The sequence below is a fragment of the Neomonachus schauinslandi genome, chromosome X (assembly GCF_002201575.2).
Source record: "Neomonachus schauinslandi chromosome X, ASM220157v2, whole genome shotgun sequence".
Taxonomy (NCBI): Eukaryota; Metazoa; Chordata; class Mammalia; order Carnivora; family Phocidae; genus Neomonachus; species Neomonachus schauinslandi.
This window is the reverse complement of record NC_058419.1, coordinates 80279224-80288537: the sequence shown is the minus strand read 5'-3', so window position 1 is coordinate 80288537 and position 9314 is coordinate 80279224. Positions and strand designations below refer to the sequence as shown.

The 9314-nt window shown below is 42.5% G+C and overlaps 1 protein-coding gene across 1 annotated transcript in view; it reads left to right on the top strand.

The window, feature by feature from the left end:
* Positions 1-1021: 1021 nt before the first annotated feature.
* The window catches only part of ITIH6 (inter-alpha-trypsin inhibitor heavy chain family member 6), a 25051-nt gene continuing 16758 nt past the window's right edge, over positions 1022-9314 (top strand). The window contains 5 exon segments of the mRNA XM_044911607.1: positions 1022-1046; positions 1133-1140; positions 3303-3410; positions 3412-3458; positions 8285-8395. Coding sequence (XP_044767542.1) covers positions 1022-1046; positions 1133-1140; positions 3303-3410; positions 3412-3458; positions 8285-8395 — 299 coding nt within the window.

The window sequence follows — 9314 nt, the reverse complement described above, 5'->3', positions numbered from 1 at the left end:
CTAGAGTGGTGGAGGAAGGCGGAGAGGGAAGTAATAGGATGAGGTCAGATAGGTAACAGGGCTTAATCTTACCAGGCCCTGTAAGCCACAGTAGGATCCACAGGAGAGTTTTGAGCAGAGGTGGGAGAGGATCTGACTTTGGTTTTATAAGGATCACTCAGGCTATTTGGAATATACACTGGTGGTGGAGAGGAGGGTGAAAGGGATGATGACAAAGGGGGAAGAAAGAGGACCAGTGAGGAGGCTGTAGTAATCCTTTGGGTTGGATTAACCATTTCCTGGGTTCACTGTTCTGGGCATCTGTTCTGGAAATCCTTCTTCAGCTTTGGAAAATTAACTTCTAATATGTTTTTAACATTTTTTTTCATCTTTTTCTGTTCTTTCTATCTAGAACTATTATTCAGATGTTGAAACGGCTGATCTCTATCTCTTAAAATTTCTCTCATACCTTGTTTTTCCTTTTCTTTTTTTGCCTTACATTCTGGGAAATTCCCTCAACTTTATTCCACAGTCCTTCTGTTGATTTTTTTTTATTTCAACAACTTATTTTCCATTTCTAAGGAGTCTTTCTTTTCTCTGATTGTTCCTGTTTTGTGGCATCTAGCTCTTGTTTTATTCATACTATATCTTCTTGAATTTTACTGAGAATATTATCATTTTTCTGCAATTCTCTTTTGTTTCCAAAATTCCCAGATTGCTCTGGGATCAGTAGTTTTATTTGTTTACTTTATTCTTTTTCTTTCATGCTGCAGTTTCTTTCAATTTGCCTGAGGATCCTTGGTTATCCATTTCTAGTTAAGGGATAAGACTGGTAGCTGGTTTCTCTGTTGTTGTACAAGCAGGGCTGTTTTCTAAATAGGGCTCTCCTCCATGAGGAAATTCTGACAGGAAACGCTGTGTGAACTTGGGGGAGGTGGCAACTGACAGGCTATGAGTGGTCCAAATACCAAGATGAGGAGGCTTTGTTCTGCGGTACCAAATGCCATAGGACAAGTCTGAATGTTCCCTACAGAGTTGTAAAATGACGTTGGAGATTTTGCCTGAAGGTAAGTACTGGAGCTTCATGTTCTCTATGTGGGTGAAAAGCTCAGGGAGATAGGGGTTCTGACTGATGCTGATATCCCATGTGCAGACCTTCAGGTAATCTTTTTCTCACCTCATCTCCTGACTCTCATCTTCCACTGTACCTGCAGACACAGTCCAGAGCATCTCCAGGTTCCCACATACTGACTGATGCCCATCAACTCAGCCTCTCCCCAACCTTCCTCCACCTAGGTCTCCAGAGGGACAGGGAGCTTCCCATACTTTTCATCTCAGTCCAGCCTCATCTCACTCTAGTCCTAGCAGCTAATGTTTACTGAACGCTAACCCTGTTCCAAGCATTCCAAAAGTACAGTATCACTTAATCTTTATTACAACTCTACCTCAACCTTATGAAGTAGGTGTTATTAATATCCTCATTATATAGGAAGAAACAGAGGCTACAGAGTGGTTAACTTAATATTATTAAATATTAATTATTAATATTATTAGCTCAATGTTACATACAGAACTGAGATTCAAACCCAGATGATCTGAATCTACTAGTTCTATTTTGAACCACTATGTTATATTCTCACTCCTGCCCTAGCCTGTCTTGGCCTCTGACTATTCTGAAGATTGTAAGTCTCATGTCTGTGGAACCTCTAATTGTTATGGGACCCAAAGTAAGTCTTTCTTGTCTCAAAGTTAAAGTCAGTGCCAGAAGGGACCAGGATTGGGGCCTTGCCCCACCAACCCCTCTCTCATATCTGCAACCTTTTTAAGATGATCAGTGTTAAGTGACCTTTCTCTGGCCTCAGTTTCTGGGCTCCTCTGGATGTTTATAGGAAAGAAAAACTCCACCTTGAGCCAACATAGCAAACAGACAGACCCAGCACTCTAGTATGTTTAGCTTTTATTCATCTACAGCTGGGTGAGGGGAAAAAGGGAGGCATGGAACTGGCCCCTCTCCAGGCAAGATGCCAACTCCAGCTCTTGGACAATCCTGGATTGTATGGGCCTCAGTGCCACATTCAGAGCCTTCCCCACCCTTCAGGATAGTTCCTCTCTCTCAAGAGAAGGAATACCTGGAGGTGTAAAAGACCAAGAATTTGGGGATCAGCTCAAAAGTCAGTTCTGGGATGAGGGAACAAAGCTCTGGGATTTTTGAGAAAATTAGCACTTTGGAGGGGAATAAGGGAAAGTTATTGGGTCTGTTTTCTCAGTCCTACAACTCAGAAGCTAGGGCCAGAGAAAAGAGTTATTATTACTGAGCATATGTCAGGTGCTGCACCAGAGATTTTAGAGTTACTATTTCATTTAGTCCTCACAGTGTCCTCGTGAGCTAAGCTCTATTATTAGCCACATCACACAGAGAAGGAAACAGAGGCTCGGAGGTTAAGACATAGTTAGGAAGTGGCAGAACCAAAATTTGAACCTAAGTCCATCTAATCCCAAATGCCTTCATTTCCCACTGCCTGACACTGAGAATGAACTAGATGTATGTTATATGTGGGTAAATGGAGGGATCATGGCTTCAGGAAAGGTGAGGAAGAAGATCAATATCTTACTTGTATGTGACCTCAGTCTCTAGGCCCAGTTAACACATTGGCAAAATGTGGACAAGAGTAGTATCTAGCTCAGAGAGTCAATTCGAGAATTAAATAAGATCATGGGTGCCAGATGGTTATCGTGCTTTCAGTGCATGATGGCACTTATCAGATGCAATTTTTTACACCTGAGATCCTAAAGAGGAAGAAAATATATATGTATATCACAGTGCTTTGCATAGAGTAGGGCTTAATGAATGACAGCCACTCTATTATACTCTAAAGCCTTGCTACTCAAAGTAAAATCCATGTACTAGCAGCATCAGCATCACCTGGGAGCTTTTCAGAAAAAGCAGAATCACAGGCCCCACCCCAAACTTGCTGAATCAGAATCTACATTTTAACAAGATCTCCAGGAGATTCATGTGCTGGTGGTCCAAATACCAAAATGAGGAGTTAAAGTGTTGAAACACTTGTGTTGGAACACTTGTCCAGAGGTCCCTTAATTTGTGATCTTCTGAAAATCTGGTTCTGAGACTTGATAAAGCTCACAGAATAGTAAGCAGATTTATGAAATGGATGACAGAGGCTGTTTTCCCTCTCTGGTCCTCAGTTTCTCCACCTGTACCCTGTGGTCTGTTCAGGAGTTCTGGGTTCCCAAGTACATGTTTCCAAGCACATGTAGGCCCAAGGTAGAGTCTACTTAACCCACCTCCCTGTCTTCTCTCTCAGCTGTTGATGACAAGCTATTGCATACATTCTACTGTGGCTTCTCATTGTGCTCACACCTTGATCATCTCTGTCCTGTTCAAGTCACAAGCTGAGGCCCATAAAGCCATTCTTTGACCTGCATCTGCCTCACCTTGCCTTTATCTCCAATTTCACTATATATGTTTGCTTCCAAACTTACTGTTTTATTCATTTGTGTGAACACTTTTTCATTCTTTTGTCCATTTTTCAGCAGAGCATGGTGATAAAGAGCATGCATTCTGAGATCAGACTTCTTGAGTTTGAATCCTGGCTCTGCCAGTTTTGGGACTCAGGACAAGTCACTTCACTTCTCAGGGTCTCATTTTACACATCTGTAAAATGGGGATAAAATTAGGACCCACTTGGAAGGATTAAATTAGTTTACATATGTGAAAGTGTCTGCTAAAATCAGTGCCAGGGACATAAGTCCCTGATAATGTTAGCTTGATTATTTTTTTAGCAAACGTTTCCTGATGCCGACTGTGTGACTTGCACTGTGCTGGGTACTACGGAAAGAGGAAGATAAATTACACACAGTCCTAGCTCCCAAAGAGTTCACAATCTAATGGGGGACAGGAAAAAGGAAGCAGATAGTTTTAATAATATGTTGGGAGAAAAGAGAAATGTGAATGCAGGATGATGGGAATGGTGAGGTCTACCAGGAGACAATGGTTAGTTCCCCCACCCCCAGGCAGGCAGAGAAAGCCTTACAGAGATGACACATAAATTGAGGCTTGAAATATGAGATATTCACCAGGTGAGCAAGGAGAGGGCAGGGCTGGGGAATTTCAATGTCATTGGAGTGTAGGGCACAACCAGGAGTAGAGAATGGTCTGAAATGAGATTGGAGATGTAAGGAAAGACTAGGTAGTAGAAGGTTGCCAATGCCAGATCAAGTTCCTGGCCCTTACTTGGTAGTGTCCAAAACCATCTTATGTGTTTGCACACCCATCAGAAAAAATTTGATCAGGTAATCTCCAAATATGTATATTTATTAACTTATAAATTATATAAATATACTACTGAGCAACTATATTAGGTATAGTATGAAGCATATGCAAAAATATAAACAAAGGATGAGGGAAAAAAAACCCTATAAGTAGAGTGGTAATCTTTCCCATTCCCTCATGATTTATCTCCAGCACCCCCTGGAGCATGTGCACCTCACTTTAGAAATAACTATGGCCCAGGGAACCTAGGTGGCACAGTTGGTTAAGCGTCCTTCTCTTGATTTGGCTCATGATCTCAGCTCCTGAGACCAAGCTCCCCGCCTCAGCAGGGAGTCTGCTTGAGATTCTCTCTCTCCCTCTCCCTCTGCCCCTCCAACTCATGCTCTCTTTTTCTCTCTCAAATAAATAAACAAATCTTTAAAAAACAAAGAAATAACTGTGGCCCAAAATGAGGAGACATGGCAAGGTTTTAAGCATGGCAAGGAATGACAATAATGAAATGGAGGTGGGCTGGAGGGGCCAACTGGGAAACAGAGAGCTCAGTAAGGAACCTGAGGGATGCTGAGGGCTGGAGCAGTGCAGTGGTGGTGGGATTAGAGACCATAAAGAGGGAGAAACAACTTGATGTATGTGAAAAGTAAGTAATACAGAGATGCCATCCTGATTTCACCTTGTCTGACCTGGTAGATGACAATGCCTTCTTTGCGATGATAAAAATGGGAGAAGGAGCAGGTCAAGGGGAGCTAAGTGGGGCCTCATTAGCCCATATAACACCTTATTGTGAACTAGAAAAGGCCCTCCCTGGCTTTGGGGAGAGGACTCAGATTTAGCAGTTGAGTAAGGCCAGCACAGGCAGTTTCAGTCTTTGCTCTGACCTCCTTCACCAGAGGGGGTCCTTGTACTGTAAACAACCGGCAAGTCTCAACAACAGCCCTGGGCTTTGTCATCTGGAACCTCCTGGCTTTGATGGGCAGATGGCACTCCCCTAGGGAGAGGGAAGTTTGGAGGAGGTGAGATGTGTGTTCCTGGCCAGGGAGTTCAGGGGGAGAAGTGCTGAGGTGATTAAAGAGGGCTTCCTAGAACCATGATTTTCTATATAGGTAAGATTTGAAGGGACCAGAATCATTGCATGTGAGAAACCAGGGAAAGGAGGGAGGATCAAAGGCAAAAAAGTTAGTATGGATTTGTAGTATGAGCGCTAACCAGAGAGGTTGCTGGTCAAATGATGCAAGGGCCAAGTAGTGGGGCAGAATTTGGTTTTTTGCTTCAATAGGAAAAAAAAAAAAACACCAAAAGAATTTTTTTTTTTAATTAAGCAAAGTAGGCTGGAGGAAATGTTCTTGGGCAGACTCTGTGGAAAGTATGCTTGCTGGAGGCAGCACATACACAGAGGCCCCAGTATGCTGCTGCCAGACCAGCTCCACCCTACACCCCCACACCTCCCAGGAGACCTTGGGGCAGTGCCAGCCCAGCCCACCCCCACACTAGTGCAGCAATAGTCCGTTTCAGCTGCCTAGAAACACTTCCCGCCTGAGTGGTCTCTTCTGCAAGCTGCATATCCTCCTCAAGTGTTCCTGGCAGACACTGCTTTGGTCAAATAACTTCACCCCCACCTCCACCCCACCCCCATATCTGTGCCTCAGTTTCTCCATATGAAAATGGAGACTGTTGTTTCTGCCTCTTACAGAATTGCACTAATATTCTCTAGGACACTGAATTATCTACCACTCCTTAAAAGACAGCTCTGACCCATTCCTTCCCTTTTCAGGATTTATCCCTGACTCCTTATTCTCCATAGCAAAAGACTTCACTGCCATATGAGCTCCTTGATTCTGGTATTCAAATCCCTTTATTCTCTAGGCCTACCCAACCACTCCAAACTTCCCTCCATACCTTCTTTACCTGTACCTCTGCTCTAACTAAATACTTGCTGTTCCTTGAAATACAGTCTGTGTTTTTGTGCTGTCTATCCAGAATGGCCATTCTACAAATAATTGTTGAGTGCCTGCTGTGTGCTAGGCCATATTCCATGCACTATGTATACAGCAGCAAATGAGACAGACAAAATCCCCACCCTAAAGGAGCTCACAGTCCACTGGAGAAGACAGACAAGGAAAAATTAAACATGGAAGTATATGTCAGTTTGTGGATGAGAAGTGTTACAAAGAAACAGAAAATAGAGCAAGGGAGATACAGAGTGAATAGGAAGGTGCTCTTTTAGAGTAATCAAAGATACCTTTCTGAGGAAATGACATTTGAACAAAGACCTGAAAGAAGATAGGGTGTAAGACTTGCAAAGATCTAGAGGAAGAGTGTTCCAGACTAAGGGAACAGTCATTGTAGAAGCTCTGAGACAGGAGTATGCTGAACAAATTCAAGAAACAGCAATGAGGGCAGTGTGGATGGAGCAGAATAAATGAGGGAAAGATTAGGAGGATATGGGGTTAAAGAGGTAACAGTGAGCCAGACTGTAAAGGGCCATGGGGCCCTTGGTGAGAACTTTGGCTTTTACTCTGAGTTAAGACAGTCACAGAGAGTTTTGAGTGAAGAAGGGACATGGCCTCATTTAGGATTAAATGATCTTTCTGACTACTGTGAAGAGAACAGATAATAAAGAGGCAAGGCTTTAAAGAGGGAAGCCAGTTAATAGGTCATTTGTCCAAGCAAGAGATGTTGGTAGTTTGGACTTGGGTAGTAATTGTGGGAGTGGGAAGAAGTAGTCAGATTGTGGATGTATCTAAAGATAGAGCCAAAATTCCCTGATGGATTAGATGTGGAGTGTGAGAGGAAGAGGGGAGTCAGGCATGACTCTAAAATTTTTCAGCCAAACAACTATTTCCTGAGATAAGGAAGACTGGGGAGGAGTAGACTGTGGAGGTGAGGGCGATACCAGGAACTAAGTTTGGGTTATGTTAAGCTTTAGGTATCTATTGGACATTCTAGTGGAAATGTCAACTAAGCAATTAGATATGTACCTCTGCAGTTCTTGGGACAGGTAAACAAGAGAGATACAGATTTGGGAGTCATCTGCATATAAATGATATTTAATTTAGAGCCATGAGGGTAGATGACTTCACCTAGAGAGTGACTGTAGAAAGAACAGAGGAGGGGAAGGGGAGGTTGAGAACAGAGTCTTGGAGTGTCCCAAAGACTTAGAGGCCAGGAAGAGAAAGAGCCAACAAAAGAGACTAAAAAGGCATGGTCAGTGAAGAACGTATATGCAAAGTCTCCCTGTTTTTCAGGCCTAGCACTAAGGCCACCTCCTCTAGGACCCTTTCCTAAAGGCTTGGGAAAAAAAGTGCTCCCTCCCTTCTTTGAAATTTACACTCTATTAGCTTCCTTAGAGCAATGGAAAAAATTGATGGTAAGCAGTCTGATTTAGTATCCCATTAGTCTCTGAGTTCTCTAAGGTCAAGGCCCCCTCCCTAGTCAGGCCAGATGCCTTTGCAGGGATTTGCATTTTGCTTTCACAATTTTTACCACATGTACCACCCACCATATTATTTACTTAATATAGTTTTTTAAAAATAGATACACTTTTTAAGATTGCCTAAATTAGTCTTATCCTAAGCAGCAATATCTGTGAGTTCATGGGTTCAATGCGTTAGTTATATTTTAATACTTATTACAGTAGACACATAACAATTACAATAAAAATGTTCAGTTGTGTCCCAAAGCCTTATGTGCCAAAACATGGAATTCATTCAACACTTTGAGAAATGTAAAAGTCCCAACACCAGGTCCACCATATGCCAACTGTGTGATCTCCATTTCCCCACCTGACAAATGGAGATAATGATAACTGCTTCACCTGATTTTATCTACCTGGCCTCCCCTCTCTTCTCTTGTTCCTTTTCTCACTCTGGTTCTATAGTACTATTTTGCTCTTTCTCTCTCCCCATCCCCCATCTTTCTCTTCCTCCAACTTTTTTGTTTGTATCCTTCTCTCTATGTTGTTAACCACCTCTTTTTTTCCTTCTTCTGTTTCTGTCTCTCTCATTCCTCCTCTGTAAGGACCATCAACAATAAAGTCTATGTTGCAGAAGTCAAAGAGAAGCACCAGGCAAAGAAAATCTATGAGAAAGCCCATCAGCAGGGAAAGACAGTTGCTCATGTAGGCATCAGGTAAGGCTTCATCCAGTCTGAAATGTGACCGATTTCATCTTAGCTGTGTGATCAGGAACTTATACATTTTCCCAGGGCCTCAGTTCCTACCTCTGTAAGATGGAGATAATGACCTCTACCTCATAAGATTACATGAAGATGATGTAAGTTAATTAATATCCAAACTTGTAAGAAAGTAGGTGTTCACTAAATAGGAGTTTACATCCCCATTTCCACTTTCCTCCTCCTAGCAGGATGTGGTTTATTTAAGAACTGGCACCTTCTGGGGCGCCTGGGTGGCTCAGTCGTTAAGCATCTGCCTTCAGCTCAGGTCATGATCCCAGGGTCCTGGGATCGAGCTTCGCATCAGGCTCCCTGCTCGGCGGGAAGCCTGCTTCTCCCTCTCCCACTCCCCCTGCTTGTGTTCCTGCTCTCACCATCTCTCGCTCTCTGTCAAATAAATAAAATCTTAAAAAAAAAAAAAAAAGAACTGGCACCTTCTAGTAAGGTTATATTCAAGTAAGATTTTTCTAAATTGAATCCTGTTTCCTAACTGAGTTCCATTCTACTGGCAGAAATGTACATTCTTCCTTCAGTGTTTCCTCCCAGCTTCCAAAGAGTTTCATCAAACACATAAACTTTAGGTTTGGCTACTGCACACTGAGGAATTAATGACATATAAATAAGTTTACTCTAAAGCATGGGGAGAGGGTGGGTGTGAGGGGCTATTTGATGGGAAAGAGGCATTGTGTGTAAATGGAAAACAATTTTCATAAAACAAAACATTAGCCATTTATTGTTCTATTCTACATTTAGATTTTCACCCACAGAGTTTCCTTATGTGTAAGCTGTCTGTGGATCAATTTCTCAGGCACAATATTTAGGAGTGTGAATGAGGGAGAGAGATTAATGAGCAGATGACAAACTATGGGTAAGGGAC